At 35.7% G+C, this 26,041-nt stretch overlaps 1 protein-coding gene across 3 annotated transcripts; it reads right to left on the minus strand.

Moving 5' to 3' along the window:
* On the minus strand, window positions 1-25,132 carry LOC133854126 (DNA-directed RNA polymerase IV subunit 1). 3 transcript variants are annotated; one of them, XR_009896778.1, is made up of 20 exons: window positions 24,781-25,131; window positions 22,338-22,453; window positions 18,425-18,545; window positions 18,199-18,323; window positions 16,362-16,415; window positions 16,058-16,282; window positions 14,371-14,526; window positions 14,158-14,253; window positions 12,128-14,065; window positions 10,245-10,414; window positions 10,063-10,129; window positions 9,865-9,983; window positions 5,964-6,112; window positions 5,526-5,785; window positions 5,202-5,375; window positions 4,973-5,110; window positions 4,291-4,553; window positions 2,242-2,353; window positions 277-965; window positions 1-151 (listed from the first exon to the last, which is right to left on the minus strand). XR_009896778.1 is itself a non-coding variant. In XM_062290172.1 (19 exons), the coding sequence occupies exons 2-19, from the start codon at window positions 22,422-22,424 to the stop codon at window positions 795-797; spliced, it is 4,425 nt and encodes a 1,474-aa protein (XP_062146156.1). In that variant the 5' UTR covers window positions 22,425-22,453; window positions 24,781-25,131; the 3' UTR covers window positions 1-794. The 3 variants fall into 3 exon arrangements, 2 of the variants coding, with proteins under 2 accessions (XP_062146156.1, XP_062146157.1); XM_062290172.1 differs by having other exon boundaries at window positions 1-965; XM_062290173.1 differs by lacking the exon at window positions 2,242-2,353 and having other exon boundaries at window positions 1-965; window positions 24,781-25,132.
* Between the last annotated feature and the right edge of the window lie 909 nt (window positions 25,133-26,041).

Consider the following 26,041-nt stretch of genomic DNA (forward strand, 5'->3'; position numbering starts at 1 on the left):
TAGCAAACTAACCAGATCGCCATATTGGCGAAATGGTCTATGAGAATAGTACTTTGGGAATGTTTCCATCGTACATATGACTAGATACATCATGAAATTGGAATTGACCTTTACAAGCTTCTCGTTGCTGCTTCCACTAGATCTTCTTTGCCTGAAGTGATGGAAGGCAAAGAAGTTATAGTGGAAGTAGCAAAAAGAAGCTGAGTAAGGGACTGCACTATATTGACTTTTTAAGTACAAAAAGTATAATGCTGACTACAAAAGCAAAGAGCTTACTGTTCTACTAGCCCTCTTCCTCTGCACAATATTCTGTTTTTTGGAAATGAACAGATTTGAAAAGGTACAAAAGCTTAAAAACTATCATTCTGAGATGATCCACCGCCATTGTTAGAGAAACACGAATTGGGTTTAGGCAACTTAATGGGTCAGCTGCCCAATAAGCCACCATTTCTTGCAATTGCCTAGGATAACAAAGCAGGCTTCAAGTGATCAACATCATTCCAAGGTAAGTCAAATGACTGAGGGTTCGTTTGACAATGCCTTGTAGAAGGAGTTTTTTGTTTTTTGATTGTGATATGACATAAAGGTAAAAAAAGTTTTGAATGTTTTGTGTTTTGAGTTGTTTGTTAATGCTTTTGTTTTTTTGCTAAAAACAAAAAGCAACCTTAAAAGGCGTTGCCAAACGAGCCCTGAATGTTTAACTGCCAGATGTGAAGACATGTTATCCTCCAATCTGATGACAACCACTTTACATGCTTGGACTACTGAAATCCGTACATGCATATATGATTGGGTTATGCAGTACTGCGTTGTAGCCATTTTGATTTGTAGCTTTTGGCCCTTCGGGGATCAACGACCTCAAGAGCAGCAAGGCAACCCTTGTGATATGAAAAATCTTCAACTGTCCCGTCCATCCGTACCACTTCAAAGCAGCGCGTATTCTGATACTTACGGTGGCACCCAATCTGTAAAAGATGGGGGAAAGAATTATCACCAAACAGTCCAAGGAAAATATCCAATATAATCAAATCAAAAATGTCATGAACATTAATAGTGACCACTTTATAAGCAGGGACTTTGGGCACAAATTCCCATCTTTTCAATCTTTAAATGACTTGCAGGCAAGCTGCAAACTTGAGCTGTATTCATTTCTTCATGAAATTATAGTCTAGTAAGAAATTAAGGTTTTTGAGTCTACAAGCACTTCATAAGCAACAGGTTCAGGCGTTCTATTGATCCTTTTTTTTCCCTCTTAAACACTACTTCAGGTTCTATGCTTCTGTGCAAACATATGAAAGTTTTTTTTTTTTTTTTTTTCATGGGTAATTAACACACGCAAACGCACCCGGGAAGCTTGAACCTACGACCTCACCCTCCACCTCTCTACAAAGGGAGGAAGTACCATTTTGATAAGGAAAAAAAAAGAAAAAAAGAAAAAGAAAAAAGAGGAGAGATTTCTGGATAGAATACAACCATGTATAGTATTAAAAAAAATATCACATCAATGACAAAGCAATATGTACCAATTACAAAAGTACTGTTCATGCAACTAAAACCCTTGAAAAAAGCAACTTGTATTAATTTCCATTATTACAATGGTCTCCTATTCCACTGATCAAACTCCAAATATTTGTACACCAAGACAAGTCCTCATTTAAATCGTTTATGGAATAACTTATTATCGAAACCATAATAAGATATGCATGATAATGTACTTGTCAAAAATTGAAGTATGATAATGTGTTCAAAAAATAATTGCCAAATTTTCATATCTACACGTGAAAGAATGAAATAAAAAGTTTGATAAAGAAATGTCCTTCACAAGGAAAGTATTTAAGCACAAGTTTCTAGCAGAGCACTGCCTTCAATTATTTTACACAAAACAATAAATCATCACCAACAATGTTTGCTTTATGTGTAAACATCATTTAAAATATATTGTACTATACCAAGCTGCCAACAGCTAATATAAAGTTGAAGACCCAGCACTGCTGAAAAATCTTAAATGTTTAGCCGTAGTAATTTTTTATACCAACATATAAAGAAGCAGAGCTCTCTTTTTCACCCCTTATAGGAATACAGTAATGAGTAAACACACACAGGAACCCATGCCTAATTCTCCTCTCCCTTATTTATGGAAGGAAGAGATGTCATTTCGTCAAAGGACTAGTTGCTAAAAGAAGCAGAAATTCATCAAGGTTTGACCAACTTAATTATATCCTTTTTCACAACTTTGTATACCTTTATGTCCTGAACTCCACTTCCAAGCTTTTCTTCCCCTCGAGGATGAAGATATAAAGCCACCATCACAGTTCTCTTGTCATGTTCACCTAAACTGTGACTGATGGGATACCTACAACCAAAACAGGTATGGCTCTATAACGTAATCCACCCTCATAATTGGAAAAAGAAAGAAATAAAAAAATCATACACATACACAGAAATTAAGTCGAGGCCAGGGGGAACAAAAAAAGAAGGGTTAAATGTCACATCATTCGCAGAAGTATCATATTAATGTTGAAAAGAAAAGCACCAAAAATAACACTCGTTGCTATTAATATCAGGTATGACCTTTGTGCATGCATACTAAAAAAACTATACATGCATATCAACATAGAAATTCCCACTACAGATTCAGATAATAACACCAATAGATAAAGATAATCAGTCAAAATTCAAATAGAGAACTTCTTGGGAGTACAGCTTTTTTTTTATTATTATTATTATTATTTTATTGGTAAGTTACACATGCACTAATGAGCCTTGAACCCATGAACTCATCTTCTATCTTGTTCTAAGTGGAAGGTGCTATTTGAGCTAAAACTTAGTGGACTAACAGCATATTCTTAGTAACTCAAAGGTAATCATAAACCAGTTAAATTGTGCTACAGAGGAAAGTCGTTCAGCTTGCATGTTGGCAAGAAAAGTTTCATCGTCATGAGTGTATAAAGATTTGGAATTCACTTCCCTTGTGTTTAGTAAAACAATTTGGAAAGATTGGAAGAATAGGACATTTGATGGCGTTGAGCTTCCTCAACATTTATCAAATCTTTATTTTTGAGACCATTTTATGATTGGCTGACAGACTTAGGCAGTTTCCGTTCCAGGTGTCTTTTTGAATTTGGAGACCCATTCCCCAAACCCCATCTCTCATTAGTGAAAGCTACCTACCTTGTTTTTGCTGAAGCTCTGCCAATATGGACTGTGCTTCTTTTTAGTGTCTCTATATTTGCTGAATACTTCCCAACCCTAGACACTCTAAGATCCTCTTTCAAATCAAACCTACCCCCATTTCGAGCCAAAAGATGGATATATAAACACATCCCATTGCACTGATCAGAAGTGTTCGGAGTGATGGGGGTAAGATCTTCTGAACTTCAGATTGTAATTCTTTAGGTGCAGTTCTAACAAATACAGTCCCTGTGTACTTGAGCTTTCTCCTCTTCCTGACAAATTTAATCTTATAAAAAAAATAATCAAAGATATTAAGACATTACTGACCTCTTTCCTGGACAACACCAAAGAGGGCACATCTCAAGGAAAACCCATGGCATTATCATTGGACTTATTAATCATGTATTATTTTCATCCTGTCTCACTTATCAAAAATAAAAATAAAAAAATTCATCCTGTCTTGGTTAAACTGAACTCCCACCTCCAGATCAAATAAAATTTTTATAACACGCTATACTTTTACTGATGGTAATAACTCTCTAAGATGTCAGTGACTTGAATTTATGTATAAAAATCAATACAGATTTTTTTTTTTTTAACTATTAACTATTTTTCAATATGCAAGTCTTACAAGGTGATGCCATGAAAGTTGAAAAACACAAACATTGTTTTAGCTTAGAGTCCCATAGAGCTAGGAAGATGGATAATGACGAGTAAAAAAATATAGACAAAAAAATGATGACTCAGATATTATTAAGGAGCCACTTTTCTTTTCTTTTTTTTATAAGAAAGAAATATTTATTAAAAAGGCGTAAAGCGCCTCTAAGTGCACATGTAGTATGCACAGGAACAACCAAAGCCAACCCACAAAGAAGAAACAAACAAAACCCACAAAGACCTAAACCCTAAACCCCAAGAAGAGAACCCCAAAAAAAAAACACCACAAAAAGAACCCAACAAAGCCCACAAGAAACTAAACCCTAAAACCCGAACAAACGTACCCTGAACCCTCAAGCCCCACGAAAGCACACATCATGTATATCGTGTAGCAATGAGAGAATGCAACACAATATACAAGGCTAAAAAAGAGGAGAATCATTGGAGATATTAACTTACTTGTGTAATATAATCCTCGATGCATGGGACAGCTTCAGAATATCATTTGCTGTAAAAAGCTTTATTAAGAGTGCTTTTGATATTGCCGACTTTTTAAGTCCTTTCGGTACAGGATCGTCATGCTTGTAGACAAACTGAGCATCACATTTGTCAGACATACTTTTATGTATAACAGGTGTTTTGATCTGTATATTCTGTTCATCAGAAATAATTTTGCTGCCCCACAGGTTATAAACATCTACAGGCTTCAAAACCTCATGTTCCTGATTAATGGGACTGAAAGTATTAGATCATTGGTAGACAAAATGCAATGGCAATATAGGCATGATTAAAAGTATGAAAATCCTAGCAAAATACAGTCCATAGAGTTAGTTGAGTTTCACTTTGTATATTTGTATACTGAAGAAGATTGACCAGTTTTAAGAACAGGGATGCAAGAGCAAAAAGCCTTAAGAGGGAATAACGCAACTTGATTTTAATAATATTCCTTGAATAAGAATCAACATGCCACAAGTTCTCAAATTTATCTCAAATAAGCTTACTAAAGCACTGGTTCCATCAGAACTCGAGTTAAACATGCTTCAGCAAGAATTTACTAGGATATATAACCTACTGGGAAGTCCTTGTCTAGCATCCTAGTAAAGCACAAAAGAAAAAAGAAGAAGAACAACACATTATCTACCTTCCCGGAATATAAAATATCAAAGTGGCCACCAGTCCCTGTAGGAGCAACCTTTCCCCATGCCAATGCATCAAGGTTACCCTTAAGATCATCCACAATACCAGACTTAGCAGCTTTAATAAAGCACGCACCTGGGCTCTGCACAAGTAACAGAACACAACACATAATGTCTTTAATTTGAAAAGTAATAGCAATACCAAATTAAAGTCAAACGTATATGAGAACTAACAGAGAAACACGCTTGCATAAAGGGTGACGAGACAGATGCATGTTCTCTATGCTGTGCAATGCCTTTTGCATTCAAGCCAACAAACTCTCCTGTAGCTGATAGACTATCGGCAACAAGCAGCAAATGCTGAGGAAGTATAGACTTCCCAGTATCAGATATTGCAGATTCCAGCCTCTGCATGAAAAGGCATAGCAGTAGTTAAAAATAAGAAACAGTTGCCATGAACTTTGAATGCAACTCCATCGCCCCCAATGCAACTCCATCGCCCCCCATCCCCTGGGGGGGGCTATCCAGAAGAAACAAAATTTAGTGGAGAGAACGCACTTTGAGAAAATATTTCCATCCAGCATCGATTCCATATGCCATACAGAAATCATGAACATTATCTGGATGACTACGTGACCAATCGATCATATCCATTATTTGTAGACAGTCATTCTTAAGCAAACTCCAGAGATTTGTTCTATAAGAGTCTCCTGACATAGAAACTCTCAAGTATAGTTCACCACAAGAACTATGATGACGACTTGATAGATTAGGCCCATCACGCCACAAAATATCCACCTTCTTGATCTCAGTGTAACCTACAGATCATTTTAGGAAATTCAGTAATTAGAATAAATAAGTTATATCAAGCATAGATGACACATTCAGCAAACAATAGATAGATAAAAAAAAAATAAAAAATATAATAAGTAGTCTAATCTATAGAAATGGAAACACTGAAGTAGGACTAAAGAGATGCCCTAATGCACTACCTACCTTTAACAACACCTCCAAGAAGGAAAGGTATGACCGAGTGTTGAACTGTATCCAATTGTAAAGAAGAATTCTTGGAGATCTCAGCTAATGTGACATTGATGCAAAATGTATCATTATTTTCCTTCGGTGTTTCAGCTACAGAACAACACCTGCCATTTAATCTCCCAAGTCAAAAAGGGTAGTAGTGCACGTGCTCAAAGTGAAATATTTGCCTCAGATGTGTGAGAAATCGTACGTGTGGAACATGCTAAAACTGCCTGTAGCCAATGTCTCCTATGATTTTTTTTTTAATCATTATTTATAATTTTATATATTCAAATTTTAAGTTTATGTCGTTTAAGCCTAACAAAAATAAATACTTAATAAAGATTATGCAATGTAATAATAATATTTAAGGATCAAACAAACGTTTGGACATGAAGAAAATAAGCAAATGATAAATAGTAAGTACCAATATATTTTACTGGTTTTGACTTTAATAAAGTAACAATAAAAATTTGAATTGTAACCAACTATTTTCAATCCTCATTTTTACAAAATGTAGACTCGGATAAGATATTTATGTACAGACATAAATTTCCTACAAACCGGTTTGTAGAAAATTTCATACAACCCACATATAAGATTGACATGTGTCCCTTGACATGTGAGAAGCACATGTTTTAATAGCATGTGCTTCTCACATGCTTTTTTAATAGCATTAAAAAAAAAAAATGTGTTTCTCACTTGTTTAAATGACACATGTCACTCTTATATGTGGGTTGTATGAAATTTTTGTCCTTTATGTATAGTGTATGAATTTGATTGAATAATGTGTGACCAAGAACAATTATTTGCATGATTGTTATCTGTATATTTTCAAGATATATAAGTTAGCATAGTCTTTTGTCAATTTTTTTTGGGACTTTTGTAGCATTGCCTGTTTTAAGGATGCTGCTGGGGCGGACCATTTGGAGCTTTCTAGTGCCTCTCATAAGTGGAATTTAAACTTTCCTAGAGCGACACATGATTGGGAGATGGATCACTTTACCTCATTCTTCACTTTGTTGTATTCCGTTAGAGTGAGATGGGGCGGCCTGAATAAACTCTGTTGGATTCCTTCCAAGAGTGGGTTTTTTTATGTTAGATCTTACTATAAGGTTTTTGTTCCCCATGATATCACCCCTTTTCCCTTGGAGTATTTGGCAGAACAAGGCTCCCTTGAGAGTGGCTTTTTTTGCATGGTTGGCCGCCTTAGAGAAAATCCTCACCATGGACAACCTAAGGAAACGACATATTATTGTTTTTTAGTGGTGTTGCATGTGTAAGAAGAATCGGGAGTCAGTATACCATCTTCTACTCCAATGTGAGATCGCAAGTACTCTTTGGAATTCTATTTTCAGCAATGTAAGGCTGGTTTGGGTTATGCCTAGAAGGGCGGTAGATCTCTTTTCCTGTTGGAGAGTGCCAGGGGGTAGGTTTCAGCTTGATGCAGATTGGAAGATAATTCTGCTTTGCCTAATGAGGTGTCTATGGAGGGAAAGAAACGGTCGTTGCTTTGAGGACCATGAGAGGACCCTAGTGTAATTAACGGGTTTATTCTTTAAGACTCTTTCTTTGGACTACTGCCTCAAATTGTTATCTTTCAAATTTTCACACTTTTTAAGATCTTCTCTGCTACTTGCTAGGCTTCTCTCTTCTCTCTTGTATACTTCATGAGTACATGGGTTGCGCATTTGCGCTTTTTAATGAATTTGCGATTCCTTTAAAAAAAAAAAAATGTTTTAAGTAATCAAAATATCATTGCAAAGCGAAAGTGCAACAAGGTAAACAAGAAATATACAAGAGAAAATACCTAACTAGAAGGAGAAAAAAGAACAAGAAAATAGTGAAAACTGATCACATTAGGGAAAAAAAAAAAAAAAAAATCCGCTGTCCAAAGATAAAGGATATTGAAAAATAAAGAGTAAGCTCCACCAGTCTTATATCAAAGTTATGATAAGATTGTGTTAATCTAAATTCGTTGAAACCCATAGGTAGGCATAAAGGATGGTTGTAAGCTCTCAAGCTTATAGCATTTGTTAATCCTGATTAGAACAAAAAAAGTATAAGATTATAAAAATAAATAATAAAAAATAAAAAAGATGACATGCTATTAAGATATATAACTAATTAGTTATGTCTAACTTCAAGACCATACTTTTGTAAACCATAGTCATATTTCGTACGAAAACATAAAGTTTAAAAAATGGAAACAGAGTTAAAAAGTCTTCCTCCGCAAGAAATTGAAAAATATATAACTTACATTGCAAGAGAGAGAGAGAAAGGGGGGGGGGGGGGGGAATGTGGAATCTTTGGGACATGTTAAATCACTGATTATCTCAAAAGGTAATTTTGATAGAAAATGGTAAATTTTATTAATTTATTAATACTTTAACACTCCTCATCACGTGTGGTCTCGAATTTTCCCTTAATAAGTAAGACATAATACGTGGAATATTTAATTGAAATTAGGGTAAACTATAGAGTCAATGATCGAACTCAAGACCAATGTTCTAATAACATGTTAAATCATCAATTATCCAAAAAAACTTAAGCCGATAGAAAATGATAAATTTAATCTTTTTATTTTTATTTTTTATAGGTAAGTAGAAATTTTTTATAAAAAAACGTAAAGACTCCCCTAAGTATACAGGAGTACACCAAAACAGAAAAAGAAAGAAGAACGAAACAAAACATAACCCACAAAACCCAAAAATGGGAGGAAACCAAGCATCCTAATTGGAACCAGCCCACAAACCCAGAGAACAATACATGACAACAAAGGCCCTCTTGCCTTGATCCAGCTAGAACCAAAACCTCTAACATCATAATTAATCGAGCACTCTAAGTTCTTCACCTTTCTACTTTAATTAAAGTTCTTTACCCTAAAGTATTAATCGTTTAATTAATACTTTACTAGGATAAAACAAAATGATTGGAGAGACTCTTTGTTTCAAAATCTGTTCGAAGATACAATGAATGAGATTAATTAATGAGAACATTAGTTGATTTGGAATTTAAGAATCGTTGGGGAAAAAAGGAAAAAGAAAGAGACACATGGTGCAACAAGTTGCAACCACAATTTAGAGACCCAACTGATATGCATAGATACATGTATGTGTGTTTATTTTATCGATATCTCAACAAATTAGAGCATGGTGCTGACAGCATGGGCTTTCACAAGTATATATTATGAATAAAATTAACCTTGAAGCACCGGCGCAAAACGTATCTTGAAAAAGCAAAGGATCAAAAGTTTCACTTCAAGACATCTAAAGCAACCTAACGAATAGAATTATTCAAAGCGAGTGCTGCAGCTAAATTCCATGACCTAGCACTAAAATTCAGATGCATGACTCACTTCAGTTAAAAAGGCCTTCCTCTAGGCATTTTGTTCAATGATGCTTTCTCCTGGGATCCATAGTTGAGGTGCGGATGTTATTCAGCTCAGTTATTATCATATGCTTTACATGTAACACAGCTATGCAGCATTTTCTTCTAAATAAATTCTTGTTCTAGTCTGTTCAAATTCATAATTTAATTATTTGTATATATCCAGATAAAAAATAATCACTGGATTAGAATAACAAATTTAAACAATCTCAGGCATGTTAATACCATATTCACTAGTTCTAAGAAATTATCGATATTGAATACCATTTAATACGTAAACCCAATTATCTTCAACAGTCAGGAAATTTAGGCACTACTAAAATAGTAATAAGTAGCACCTATGCTTGCCATTTATTTAAGATATTAATTGGTCCGTGTTAACATGTGACATATTCCTGTTTCAAACTAAAAATTCAATGAATATACTGTAAATCCCTCCTTATAACTGTTAACTAAATTCTTTAGTCACACAAAAGAATCAGCTTACTTGCTTGTTATTTGCACATGGGAAAGATTCAATTTTGACTCTGTTCTGGAAGTGTTACACCTAATGTAGAGGGAATTGATGATTGAATGCACTTTTAATCCTCTTCTCCGCACACTTTCCTGAAAGTACACATATTTATACCAGATATACAGGACTTGCATTAATGTAGAAAAGATATGAATTTCCAAATTGTACTACCTTGCATATATGAAAATGGCAAACCCAAGGACTGAAATGCATCTTGCTACAAGTCTGTGGGGAAAAGCTAACACCCACAGAACAGATAAATTAATATCAAAGGAAAACATGAAAAATGGACCCATTGTTAAAGTAAAACATGAAACAGGAGTTAAGCAGATAAGAGAGAATTGAAAACTAACATTATCATGACAGTAGACACAATATCTGAAAACATTAGTCTCTCCAAATGATTCTTAACTTCTAAGGCTCCATACTCAAACCCATGTCTCCGTCTTCCAAGTTTCTTGGACAAAAACACTGACATAGTTCTGTCAGCATTACGCTTTCTCGAACCAGACTCCAAAACATTCTGTACCATTAAATCAGAACATAAAAGTTTAGTCAAGAATTCTCAAAAGGCGCAATATTTAATGCATTTAATCAGCAAAAACATCACGTACCACTCCTTGAGGATTCAATTAACCTATATATGCATACAAGATAGCACATAACCAACGTAATGGAAGTCCATGGACATGTCATGTCCTACTTCCACAGAAAATTAAAAACAATGATCTACTAGACCAGTGACAAAGTTACATAAATTTTGGGCAACTATAACAAGGCATGAAACATGAAAAGGAACATGGTATCCAAATTTTGTAGAGCAGTTAGACTACTTGATAAAATGAGATAAGCTGATTTTGAGCGACTTATTTTTTAAAAATTGGACAAAAAATAGTTGCAGCAAATCATTCTAATTTCTTGATTACCTTTGAATGTCTTAATTACATCAACGAACTCAAAAGGTTACGTTACACATGTAAGGGCATAAAATCACGTAGTTTCAATTTTATTTTCATTCATCTCTTGAGATTTGATGGCCTCTTCTATTAAAGCATGTGTCTTCCCAGCGGAAAAACACCTTGCCTTTCCTATTTACCATGGACCACTCAAATACATCAGGTTCTAATTCGGGAAGTTTGGTGCTTTTCTTTAGATAGAATAAGACGCTAATTTCGAGCCTCAAAATTTAACATTCAACAACAGCCACGAATACCTGACTGTATACTCCTTACCTCAAAATTTATCAATCTGGAAATTGGATTGAAAAAGCACTATGCTTGGAAGAAAAAGTAATAATTGGGGTTCCCTTCTGATAGTCTGATACTGTCTGGAAGTCTGCCTATGAACTCTTGTTTCTAAATCATTCTAAAGGGCTTCTATTAGTAAAGCAAAACCCTAAGGTACTTCCATAGAACTTGTTAGCTCATTTTCAATTGTGTCTATTGGTAATGTGAGATGCCTTACAGGATTTAGTGAGTGGAACACTCAGACTAGGGGGGAAAATAAGAGTAGGTCATTGTAGAGATAACTGTATGCAACCACAATTTGAGTAACCAACCCAGTCCACATACTCAATCTTTCAGCTTTGAACGAATTTTGGCACCCTACTACATGTTAGATTCAAATAATTGTACTAACAAAACTATACAACCAAACATAATCATGTGCGAGTGTCATGCCTCTTTTGCCACACATTTACAGGCAAGAAAACTTAAATCTTAAAAAATATGTAAGACACATGGAAACTAAACAAAGGCACAAAGAATGAAAAATAAGTCATGTTAGTACATGGGAGTGTTAACATAACACAACTTTTTTTTATAAGAAACCGAAATATCATTAAAAGCAAAGGGTGTAACAAGGATACATAGAAAGAATACAAGAGAAGTGTTAACAAAACAAAACTCCACATACAATATGTCCTAATTAGCTCTCTCTCTCTCACAAAGTAGATTCAGTGAAGTGCATTGGTTGAAGTGTAATTTTACAGAATTCAATAAACATGATTAAGCCAAATCGTCTCTCTCTCTCTCTCTCACAAAGTAGATTCAGTGAAGTGCATTGGTTGAAGTGTAATTTTACAGAATTCAATAAACATGATTAAGCCAAATCGACAATTGACTTGCACAAATTTAGTTAATGCTATTGCAGGTTATCTCAGATATTTCCCCAGAACAAGATGACAGAAAAACCATACTTGAACTGTTGCACAAGGGGAGAGAGTGAGAGAGAGCACCTTCAGATTCAGCAGTGGAGAAGTTTCAAGTAGGCTAATTGGTTGATCCAAAGCACTGTATGCGGCTTCTGAAATGGCAGATGCAGAAAATGAACCAACAGGCTGCCCACCAATCCCATCATGAGCATCAACACTCCCACCGAACAAGTCGTGAGTGCTGCTGTTTGGAGTAGATGCATCCTTCTTACTATCATAAGAGAACTGAATAAGTTGATTACCATATGCATTTCTCACTGTTCCATCATATGCAGTGTACAAATCACGCATTAAGAACATAAGCCTTCGGTTCAAAGTCCCAGGTAGATCTGCATTGTCACTGAAAGAACTATCTCGACTTGTGACTGAATGAACAAAACATTCTAAAGGATTCAAGCCCGTTAGAAAAGAATTCTCAACAACAGCATATGGGATGTACGGCCGAGTATGTTCAGGAGTATCATCAACCTTCTGGACTGAACCAAGTGCCTTCTGATTATTCCAAGCAGCACATGAGAGCTGGTGAGGAATTCTGAATGATAGTCGAACCAGTGAATGTTGCAAGCCAAGACACATGCTATGCTGGACCAATTTCAGCAAATTACCCTTGCTTCCAGCCTTAAACATGGTCAACAAGGAGTTGTCCTTACCTGCATACTTGTAGACTAAATTTTGAATATCCCGAAACACTTGCTTGAAAGCATCAACAGAAGCTTGACTGAGTGCAGCAGATTTTTGCTTCTCAAAGCACAAACGCTCCACATCAAGAACCACGGCATTCTCTTCACCACCTTCAATGAGAAAATCACGACAAGAATCCACCATCAACTGTTTAAAATTACATGTCTGGTCTGCTTCTTGTAACCCACAAAGGATTTCATCCGTCATGTTTTTCCACGAGCATGAGTTAGAGGAGAGGTATAAGTCTGAAAGTGAAACGCTCAAGCCCCTCATTGACAACCACTCACAGAGAACTTCCTGAGCAGTATACAAAAAGTCAAGTACCTTACCCTGGCAATGTTTGACAAGACTCTGAAAAAGGTTGCTATTGTTGTCACGCAGCCAAAAAGATCCTTCAGAAGATAAAAGCTCTCCATTACTAATGTAAACACCATTTGAAGGAAAAGCATAATCAAACCCTTGAGGCAGAAGCATGCTGAATAGTTGCTTGCCAGTCCAAACAAAACTATTAAGTGAGGGAACTTTGACAATTGCTGGAGACATAAGTTGATGCGGGCAAAACATTTGCAGCTGCTGCATTTGGAAAAGGTTCAAGAGAACCCCATCCTCCATGACCAAATGAGCAGCAGTTAAACTATCATGACTAAGTGAAAGCAGGTTCCTACCACTCTGCCCATTAATTAATTGCTTATCTAAAGCAACAAGCTCACTAAGTTCAACTCTGGCATCAATTGATTGAGGAATATAGCCATGAAGGCAATCACCATCAAAATCCCCACGAAATGGGGAACAACAAAGTGGGTTTATAGAAAGAACTGAAGTTATTGGTAGGATCTTAACATTTAGAGCTATAAGGGAGTGTTTATGTATAGAAGGAGGTCTGTTTATCAACACAATATCTCCATCATTCAGAGGCCTATATATAGTGTCCCCAATTTGGAGTTCAGCAATACGACGCACACGAACCAGAATACCTTTTCTACGCACATAAACCTCTCCCTTCTCAATGAAACATAGTCTACAGCAATCACTCAACTTATCAAAGTTCCACCTGTTCAAACGCTCAGAAATTTGCAACCTCTCTGCAACATGACACGGTATACCAATTTCACTGAGCTTGATACGTGGATCACCAACAACAACCATGCGGAAACAATGATCACTTCGCTTCCCAAGAACAACATCTTTCATCCATCTCAACCCAGAAGAGTGTGAAGGATCTGCCCCTTTTGGTTGCTGGGCAAATACCAAATCTTTATTTGATGATACATCTGAGCTTAACTGCATATTAAAAGTTTATAATAAGCAAAATGAATAATTATCCACAAAAAACTGACTCGAACGCTGGAAGAAATCAAGGCTGTGCAGCTTGCCTTTGAAATTTTTAGGCAGTCCAGAGCACGAGAACCCAACTCATTAGCTATCCCCCTAAAATCAACCAGCTTCTTGTAGGCCCTGGTCCGTTCATCCTGCAATGCTTAATCAGGTAGAATCAGCACAAGAAGAAAACCAGAAATTATGCAAGATAATGTGAGAGTGGCCATCCATATCAAGACAAGGAGAGCAGTGAAAGAGAGAATTCTTACAAAGATCAATCGCTGTCCATTAGAAAATGCATGTGTAATTTCAGTCACACGATGACAATTCGGTGTAACAGGAAAACAGTTGAGAAAAAGTGAATCTGTCCTCAAAACAAACTTGTTGATCAACTTTGGATCGATATCATCCAACAAATAATGGACCTGAAAACCAAAAATAAGGCATCATAATAGAGGCAGAAGAACTAGAAGAATGACTGACTGTGACAACCATTAGAACAAAGCCAAACAAACAGCTCAGTAATTCTGAACAAAATTGGTGAACTGAATAAAGCATGGTCTGTTAAAAAATTGAAGATTAGAAAAGATGGTAAAAGTGTGGTAGCAAATATGGTTTGATGTGATACTCTTCATTGGTGTTGTTTTGGCCAAATCCCCACTGGAATAAAAATCTTTAGTTGGATTGCTACCATGTGGGGGGGTTCGATACAATACAAAACACCCGTGTTATTTGCTGTAGGGTTCATCTTTTTGTTCACCATAGGACATATATTAACTACTTTTCTCCTATCAACCACTTGCCAGATGAATAAAGATATTAATTGTTAGATAGATTCCACCTCTAGAAGTTTGGTTGATTAAATTTGAATGGACCCAGAAAAAATATCAAGTATGTGGCCATGTTGTACTATTGTTAAGACATAGTAACAGAACCCAAATCAGAAGAAACTATTTGGATGCCAGAGGATCTAGTTACACTTCTAGAAGCTACAGCACTGAGGAATGGTCTCTTGGTAGGAAAAAAAAAAAAGAATTATAGGAATTGCATATTGAAAGAGACACTTTATGGATGTATCATGAGAAAGTAAAACATCCCTCGGAAAATAAATAGCCTTCTCTTACATTGTTTTTGTCTAGAAGAAATTTGGAGATAATAGTCTCTCATTTCCATAGAGAATATTTTGGGGGAGGGGAAGGAAAGGAAGAAGAAGAAGAAGAAACAATTGTCTGGAAGAGAATAACAGAGAAGGCAGAAACCTACAATACTTGATTTGGATTCCATGGCCCCTTCACAAAAAGCTTTAGAAGCCATACTACTTTCAATATGTTAAAAATTGAAAAAGTAATTAATTGTCACTAATAATAAACTTCATTCCTTCTGGATTTCCACAAAGAAAATACAAAAATAACCATTGATTCCCTGCATTTAGTTTTCAACTCTGAATGTCAACATAAAGTTCATAATCATATTATTTTTCTTGATAAGTAATTTCATTATCATTAATTAAGTGTAAAAGGGGCACCCTAGGTCCCTAGTACACAGAATATTATAGTTTGTGTAAGTGATAGAAATAGATAGGGTTAGTAGAGGAGAAGGCTAGGGAAGGGAGAAGTCAGCACAGGAACCCTGGATTTCCACTTTTACCGTCCTCTCTATTTAACATTATGAATATCATACTCTGCCTCAACATAGATTCTTTTTTTCTTTAATAACTCAGTTTTAAAATGGGAAATTTTACAACGTGCACGTCCAGAGAACCATGCGTGTGTTTGAATATGCATGTATATGATAGCGTTTCTTAATTTGATAAAAGGTCAAATGAAAATGGTTTCCAAATATAACTATTCTGGAATGCAATTTTAAAACAACATATGATCGTGCACTAATCACATTAATTCAAATGACCAAATAAGGTTGCAGAATTGAGATATCTATATTGGAAGGCCACATTACCTGGGCATGTGATAGAACTCTTCTGTTTGGTTTCAAACAACTTTCTTCTTGCTGTTCATCTTTTGGAACAAAATCCCAAAAATCAGCAGGCAAACCCCTAAAACTTTTCTTCTGAAACTTCTTTGGCAACTTTTCATTTACCTCTGCTATAATCGCACTATTTCTAAAGAGTTCCTTAGAGGAAACTTTAAATTTCACTGTTGGATACCACTCTACTGACTTTCCCTGTTTATTAAGTAAGAGTGATTTTAAAATCACAAAGGCTCGAAAAGAAAGAAGATTAATAAGAGCATAGCAAACTTACAATACAATATTTGCAACTCTTAGGTTGAGGATGGCTAGATACTGGATCCCCACCCTGCCACATGCATAATAAGGCGAACATAAAACACCATCAACAGCTAGCAGATGACTAGGAAACATGCATTTATCTAAAACTTAAAGTAGCTCACGTTACAATCCACAAAGAAGAGGTGTATGCGTAATGATAACTTCTAACCAAGAACTTCATCATCCACTATAGATCTACACAAATACAAGAATTTTAGACACTGAAGATGATGTATAATATTAGAAACTTTACTGAGCTTAGAGCATTCACAGCAGCTTTCCTATAAGGGTTCTGTTCCCTAAATTTTAGGAAAATTTTTAAGAAAGTCACAAAAATCCACCCACAGCAGCTTCCCTATAATTTTTTGTTCCCTGTGAAAGCTACAGTGCTTCCCAATGCACCAATCAATATTATAATCATAAAAATAAAAAATAAAATCCTTTCTCCTCTCACGTCTTTCCACGCAGCCTGATCTCCTTCTTCTTCTTCGTCTATTCTTCTTCAAGGTTAGCTACACCTCGTCAAGCCTCAACTCTGCCTCAGTCTCCACCTTTTCCTTCTTCATCCTCCGAAAAATGAACCCCTCGTCCCTTCCCACAGCATTTTCCGGCCATATAGTCTCAACAACAATGACCAGATGAACAACAATGGTCAACTTTCACTTGCAAATCCTTACTAGAAAAGAAAACCAGTAAACAAAACCAGAACAAAAAGACCCAATAAGGGACAAACGGGTAATTGACTACTTGTAGGACAAAAATGGCAAATGCTGAAATTGTACATGTTAGAATACCGTAAGAGTTTCAGAGATCCCGACCAAAGAAAACCAAGCAGTAAACAAGAAGAAGAACTAGAGTAACTTATAGATCAACACTCTGTTCATAGGCCTCTTTCACGGTGATCAGAGCGCTGGTGGCCGCCATGGTGTCTTAGATCGACCGCACGGTATTAACGGCTCAGATCTGTGGCTGTGATCGAATACCGGCTGCGAGGCAGAGAAATGGAAGCTGTGATTTTGGGAAAAATTAATGGAAGAAGAATCAGAGATCGCACAGAGACGAGAGTGACGGGTGAGAGAGGAAGAAGATAGGTGGTAAAAGAGAGTGAAAAAAAAATAGTTTATGGAATAAAGTAAAAAAACAATATATTATTTTAATGATTTAAGGAAATGTAAAGGGAAACTGTTGTGGATAATTTTTTGATAGAGAAGCAAAAAGTAAAAATGGTTGGGAAGCTGCTGGGAATGCTCTTACCCTCAATAAGCTAAAGTATGTTCCTGAATTGCTTTTCAGTGGATGAATGCGATGGAGGTTCAAAGATTTCCTCTCAATCAAATTCTTCTAACATTTTGAATTTCAAATTGTGAGTTATTAGGGGCCCTTCGCGATATTTTTTATGTACTTGAGTTGTACACTTTTTTTACTTTCTTTCATAATAAACATATTATCAGGGCGAAAAAAGGATTTTTTTTATAGACAATAGAAACAATTCCATACTTAAGATAGGCAGATGCAGTTTGCACAAAGGTCAACACCAGGTTTACACAAAATCTTCTGGAAGAGATGCTCTCATGTTGACATCAATGCTGATACAGCTAATTTCAACCCAATTAACGCTAGTTACTACGAGTGCTCACAAAACAAGTTCAGAATAGAAAAGAAATCAATAAGAAACTTGATAGCAAATTTAACGCATTCCATGCTCTATCATATAAATAAATCTAGCCACATTCTGGTACAATGGAAATTTTTTTGACTTGCACAACAAAACAACAGTTCTATTGTTCAGCACAAGGAGTGAGGTACCTGACCTTGACCTTTACTTCTTGCCTGACAGATTTACATCCAGGGCAAATTCTGTTCAAAATCTTTACAACTTCCGACAAATAATAAGGATGGAGTATGGTGAATGGAAATTTGATAACCCCAAAATGACCTTAAAAATCAATAATAGTAGTTTAGTACATTTTCCAGTAAAAGTACACAGAAGAGGAATCAATCATGTAACATATATTTAATATCACATGCCCATCATACCTTCGCAGTATTTTAAATCTCGGGCACCACATGTGGAGCATTGTGAAGAGGGATTTGGGAGTCCCAACTTAGGATCGGTGACCTCACCAACTGCATCAATCGCTATAACAGATAGCTTCTCCTGTTACAGTATGACAATGTTAAAAAGGTTCATTGATTTTGGAAAAGCATTTCTCAACACTCTAAATAATTTTTTTTTTTTATAAGTAATAAAGATTTATAAAAAAAACGTAAAGCGTCTCTAAGTATACAAGAAGTATACACAGGAACAACCAAAGCAATCCACAAGAAGAAAAAAAACAACCCAACAAAACCCTCAAAAACCCAAGCCCTTAATCCCGAATCCTCTGGGAACCCTCAACGCTACAACACATTAGCCTTGCCTTTCCTAAGCCAGGAGGACGCGCTAGTATCACCATAGTTGATGGAGCTTACCAAATTCAACACCTCCCTCCTACCTTTGGTCTTTAGACGCGTAGCCTTAACTCCATGATGGAAGTCCTCTTCATAGCTGGACTGATTAGTTATTTCAATTCCATGTGCTAATAAGACTGAAATATTGTTAAATCACCACTTTTTTCATAAAACCTTAAGCTTATAGAAATAGGCAAATTTATTCATTTAATCAATACTTTAACCCTCCTCACGTGTAGGTTCAAACTTCCTTTTATTAGATGATACCTAACACGTGAAATATTTTATTGAAATGGGGGGTAAATTGATGGAGTCAGGGTTCGAACTTATGACCCTTACTTTGATACCATGTTAAATCACCACTTTTCCTAAAAGCTTATAGGAAGAGGTAAATTTATTCATTTAATCAATATATATATATATAACTTTAACAAATACGTTCTTAAAAGCATCATTTTTAAGAAGTTTTCATATATATGTAGAAAACAATTGACAGTGACAGAACATGAGTTAAAGAGCCTAAAAATTACAATATATATGTAGAAAAATTACACAAAGTAAAAGCATGTACTAATTACTAATGATATCATGAGTGTAGCAGACACAAGTTAATGCGTAGTTGGTTTTCTCTTATTTCTTTAAATATAATTTGAAGAAATAGCATCCAAAATTTAAAGGGAGGCATGTAAAAACAAACTCATATAGCTAGAGATATGGGGAGAAGCTCCCCCCCACCCCCGCTCCCTCCGTGCGTGAGAGTTTTCCACCTCTAAATGAGAGGCCGCCCCTTCCCTTGTGTGCCCAGGGAGTAGGGAAGAGCTCCGCCTTCTCCCTCCTCCCCTCAATCCCCGCCCCTTGCTTCCCCCCCCCCCCCCCCCCCCCCTCACATCCGCCACCTCCTTCATCTACAGGCCACCCCACCACCTCCACCGGCCTCGGCATGACTTCCAGCTTCCCTCCTTCTCCACGTGTAACCCACGCTGGCCGAAGTACACATGGGCTACCATGCACTGCCCTCCTTTTATGCCACAAGTAGCAAATTCTCAGCTCTCCTATACGTCGCCCTCCTCCGCCTCCTCTGCCATAGTCAATGCCCCATTGATGCCTATGGAAACTACCAAATCTAGATCCGATGTCTCCTAAGCGTCAACCACTGGACATCGGAGTAGGATTCGCCTTCAGTGGCTTCAATCCAGTAATTTTTGGTGCAATCTTCCCTGTTGTGGCTTCCAAGTTTTCTTGCCACTAATGCAGATGTCTCTCCAAACAGCCCATCCTTAGGACTGCTACATATATCACCCTTTTTCTTGGCCTACGATTCAAGAAGCTACTGAACCGGGTCAATTCTTTGGCCCATTCCCAATTTTTTTTTATTGTTTTTTAGGGCATTGTTTCAATTGTACTAGGGCAATTGTTGGCACCAACTGTGTATCTCTTTGTTTGTATTATGAAATCTATCTTTCTTCGGAATATATACGTATATAGACATGGAGAGGAGAGAGAGGGGGAGCGGAGGAAAAACAACATTATCTAGAATACTTTTTTTTTTTTAATCAATAAAATTATCTAGATTACTACTCCTAGTAAAAGTCATTCAATGATCTTTACTTATCAAAAAAAAGTCATTCAATGATCTTTCATGGAAAAGCCACCATAACACTGAATGGATCATCAACAGACAGAAGACAGCATTATTGACTCGAAGAATGCTTGAATAGGAAAATAAATAGAATTTTAGGCATTGGTTTACAAGGACAAGAACTTACCAACAAACACATGCCACAATTTGGCATATTCGAGTATGATAAACCACAACTATGTGATTCAAAAACTAAAAACTAAAAGAAAAAACTAAAAAAAAAAAAAAAAAACAAGAAGAAGAAGAAGAAGGGATTGCAACCAGCCAGTTATGAAGAGAGTAAAACTCAACCCACTGAATGCAGCAACCCACTGAGGAACCCAATTCACGTTTCAAAATTCCATCACAAACCCGCATCATAAGAACAATGTAAAGATTGACCCACAAGTCCAATTAAATGAGTCTATTTTGAAACGATAGTACCATTTTTTTGATAAATAAATTTATTAAAGACACCAAGGGACACAACATATTGGCATTTTCTGATACAAAAAATAAAGTTATTAACAACACCACAGAACATAAAGGAAGTTAAGCATTAGTATACTATCTAATACGAGATGCTATATGCAAGACTTCTACCTCCGTCTTATCTCCCAAATAAATGACTTTTAAAATCACCATTGAATCAAAATCTAATAGTGATTCATCTCAAATTCAATGGTGATTTTAAAAGCCATGTAACATTTGGGGGGATAAGAGGGGGATAGTTGTCTAGCATATAGCATTACTCTATCTAATACACCCACGTCAACTGAAAGCTAAAACACAAAAAGATAAAAAGTTATTAAAGACACCAAGGGACACAAATGAAGTTCGTTATTAGTATTTAAGATAATACAGCCAGATCAAAGAACCATCAAAATACAAAAGCTTCTACAGCAAGTCACTAGCCTCTGTCTTCAACACCCACATTATAGGAAACATAAGAAAGTGACTTTTCATTTTACTCATTAAAAAGAAAAATTACAACAAGAATGTGCCCTAATTTACAGAAATCTAAATTCCTCACCCTTGAAATGCCATTTATTTCATTCCCAACCAAAGGCACCAAAATAAAAATATATCTGCCGGAGGATATCAAAATTGTATTAAGTGACATCAAGCTAATAAATTTCTCCAAAACCTGAACCCGTACTCGTGTCTGATTCTTCAAACACAACCTCACCCCAAAATTAGCTCAAACCCCAATCTTTACCCATAAACAAGAGTTGAGCAAGTAAACTAATTAACACAACCCACTGCCATCTCTAAATGAAAATATTCACCATTTTTTATTTATTTAGTATTGGCAGCTACTGGTTCGCAAGGCATTCAATTCACATTGATAAGTGAAGCATCAAAACCGCACACTACAAGAATGAATCGGTATCAATGTAATTAATAAGTTCCTAAAACAAAGTTATCCAAACCACACTCTTAATGTGAAGCATTTGGAGAGAAAGGAATCGATGGCTCTTTGAGGATAGCAAGACCAATGTGCTTCTCCTTAAATCCTCCTTTCTGGGATCTCTTCTGGATTGGGCTATTGTATATGTTCCTAATTTTACCTTAAGGAATTTGGTAGACCTGATTTGTTTTCTAGATTGTAGTAGCAAATAGAGCCCTGGTTCTCTTGTATACTCTTCGTGTACGAGGGCTTTGCCTTTTTCTATAAAATTATTATTATTCACAATATATATATATATATTGTAATTAATTAAGTTCATTAAAATGAAAATGGTACATATAGGAATACCAGAAGATTTCCATGAGTTACAATAAAAAATTAAGGAGATCAACTAAGAAAAAAATAAACCTAGCTCTAGCACACCACCAAATAAACAACCAATATACCATTAACCAATTAAAAGTACTTACTATATCTGTCTGAGTAGTAAAATTAAAACTTATGCCAGTGAGCACACCAGGTGGCACTTGTTGCTCTTCATGCAAGTCATAGTCCATGGGACTCGTATGGCAACAAATCAAACAGCCTACATAGGAAACCAAAAGCATTAAAATAAGAAAGTCTGAACAACCTTCAAAATTTTCCAGGCGCAGAAATTAACATGATAGCGTGACAGTCTGAACAAAACTTGATATCTGTCATGAAAAGCATGCTAAGGTGTAAAATGAAAGGCATAAAAAGAAACACCCAAATGCCTCTCTTTGACCAACAAAATTTACTAGCATGGCATGCCCAAGTACATGTGCCCAAATTAAATTAAAACACTTGACTTGGATTCCTTGGGAAAATACTAAGATTAAACTGGAAAATTTATAGGAGGCATAAAGTAACTTCTGACATATTAGTCTAGACATATGAAAGCGAAATTCAATCAAAACCTGTCACATATGCTTATCAAAAATGACTTCTATCTTAACTGGTAAAGTCTTTGTAGGCAACACTACAGGCCTGATATCAAGTCTTCCAAGAGCTCGTACAACTACTTCACTAACTTGACTGCCAAAAAGGTTTAGGGCAAAGGAATAAAACATGCTTATAAGTGAACATATGGATAAGTTATAAAGGATCTAAAAAAGCAATGAGATGAATGACAATGGTAAACGAAGTAAAACGCTTCTCAAAATATTGCAGAATTTACCAATTTTTTTGTTCGCAAGAAACTTAGATTATTTTACCCCTAATTAAGGTCTTCTCTATTTATTGGAATCATTCCATAGCGCCCTAACTTTGGTTGTGAATCACACAGCTTACATCTCTCACCCCTCAGCAAGAAAATGCTCAAACATATTGTCTAAGGTCCTCTGTTAATATGAGATCATACAGAAAGTGAATGAATAGCTTAAAAATCCCTCCTAACATATGATAAACATAAGCTAAGGAATTAATTCAATAAACTATATGATGCACTTTGAGTAAATTCAACTACAGCTAAAATTTATATTGTATCCTAAATTCAAGGACGGGAAAAAAGCATGTCTAACATATGATATTAGCTACCGCACCAAGGACCTAAAAACTCCAAGTAATAAAAAATTAGAAACTTGTTAGTTTTCCTTTCCAGGTATCAAGTGTGCTGTGAACCACATAAAAAATGAGTGATATGGTCCTGGACCTCAATGTAGAAAATTAAATTAATATTACCATGCACAATGACTAAGGTAAATACAAAAAAGAGTTTCACATAAATATTCACTTCAAGAAATCAAGCACAAAAAGCCTCTACTACAGCATCAAAAGAAAAAGGAAATAGGCATAGGTCAAAAAAAAAACTTAGTCCATGGTAAATGGTCACTATACAATGAATGTGGTACTGATGTCATGTCATGACACATAGGGTGTAAGGCTCCATGCTTTCGGGGCGGTAGAATTGAATTACACTATACTAATTTTGTCGTCTTCACTATATGATCTTACAACCAATGTAAAGATAATAACAAAACAACAGAGTAGCACCATGCTGGAAAATCTAAATCATGGACAAACCCGAATCTAGGATCTGAACACGTGTTGATTCAAACTCATCCATTCGAATTTGCACAGAGATCAGAGTAATGAAGTTCATGATAACAACGACCATTACTAACCACAACCGACAAACAAGTTCCATTCTTAATTGATAAACAAATCAAAGATACCGGACTTGTAGATTGGTCAATTATGTGGAACAGATTATACCCTACTTCTCAGATATTGAAACGTGCGAGAAAAAAAAAATTGAAAATTTTAAACTCTAGATATTAGTAACACAGGAAAAACTGTCATCACCAACAGGTAGCAGAACACATCCCCCGCCTTCAATCAATCAAAATATCAAACATAAACCACCAGTATCACTCATTGATCAATCAGGTATACGCATTAGTTCATAAATTCATGTAGCAAACAGAACCTGATTCGCTCAAAAGTTCACATCTCAGACAAAAATACTGATCATAGCAGTGACAACAGATAACGCACCCGGAACCGATTTGCCCGACAAATTTACCCGCAGCAGTAATCAAACTGATCAGTAAACACAAAATTTCAATGCACATTGTTTACAGATCAATTCTTTACCCCTTAAAAACACATGATCAACATTACATGCAACACGCTGAACACAAACCCGCCATGCACATTGCACAAAACCTTTCAATTTCACAACCCCTTATAAACCCAGAAGCCATTCTCGCATGCAAACAAAGAAAAATACCATAATCACCAAAAAGAGGAAAGGAAAAACAAACCCCACATTCAGCAATCAAATAAAGAACAAATTCCCACCAAACAAAACATAGAATGCAAGGTTAATCACGGAAAAACCAAACAAGAAAAAATAAATAAAAGGAATAGCAAAAAGAAAACTTTACTCACTTTCTCTAAGAAATATGTGACCTCTGTAAACACGGGCTCTCTCTGTAGGACCACTTTTGTGATAAAGAGGAGATAGTGCAAGGCCAAAACAAATACCTTAAGGGGGATTTGCTCCGACTCTGACACAGTAAGACTGATACACAGAGACAGAGTAACCAACCAGGGTAGAGTTGTGAATAGAGAGGGTAATTTCAGAGACCTCCTGGGTTCTGTATGAAGAAGAAGAAAAGAGATAGAAAGAAAGGTGAAAGGATTTTTAGCAACGCCGCCGGTCTGTTTCGCCTTAACCAAAAGACAAACGTTGAGTCCAAGAACAACTGTGAGAGACCTGAGACCGAGATAAAAGCTTATGGGGGGGGTCTGTCAGACAATATAAACCCAACTTTTGTCAGCAAGAAAAAAAAAACCCAACTTTTTTTGTTGTAGAATCTAGTATGATTCTGACCTTGAAAAATTATCAAGAATTTTGGAACCAAAAATAGAATTTCAAATACATTAATAAATAATTCAAAACAAAAAACAATCCTCAAAATAAATAAATAAATAACAGTTTTATCATGTATATACATCATACCATTTTTTTCAACTAAAGATAAAAAAAAAATATACCCCAAAACAAATTAATAAACATACCCAATTGTGTTTTGCTCTAATAATTTTTGGATGATTTTCACCTTACCTATTTTCTATATTTGTGTTTATATTTTTTTTATTAAGTATTTACTATAAATGTTTGTCTATAATTAATTTATTTTCTAGCTTAAGCCTTTAAGATAAATGATGAGCGCTTGAAACTATGTTAAAAAGCTTGAAAAAATACTTTAATATATAAAAAGATGTGACAAGCAAAAATTGATCTGTTTGGCAATGGTTTTTGTCTTTTGGGTTTGGTGGGTTGGGTTACTTGGGGAGACAGAAACGCCACCCTATGTATGCCCTAAGTTTTTTAGAATATTGTTGCTTTCCAAATACAATGGTACATATATTTTAATCACCCTTATTATACAATATAATTTAGCTAAAACACAACCCTACTAACTTTTAAAGGAAAACTAACATCTCATAATTACATTTAGAGCACATAGCTTCAAGTTAATACAAGGGGAATTTAATCAAATAATCAGAAGGCTTTGACCTTTATCAATTGCCCTCATACTCCTCATAATAGTGTGAAACTGACAAAATCTTGTCTTACTTTTATTAGACATAATTTTCCTTTAAATTAGGTTTTAAGCATTTCCTTCCATTTAGTTTATTAAAT

Source organism: Alnus glutinosa, chromosome 13, assembly GCF_958979055.1.
Source record: "Alnus glutinosa chromosome 13, dhAlnGlut1.1, whole genome shotgun sequence".
NCBI classification, from domain to species: domain Eukaryota; kingdom Viridiplantae; phylum Streptophyta; class Magnoliopsida; order Fagales; family Betulaceae; genus Alnus; species Alnus glutinosa.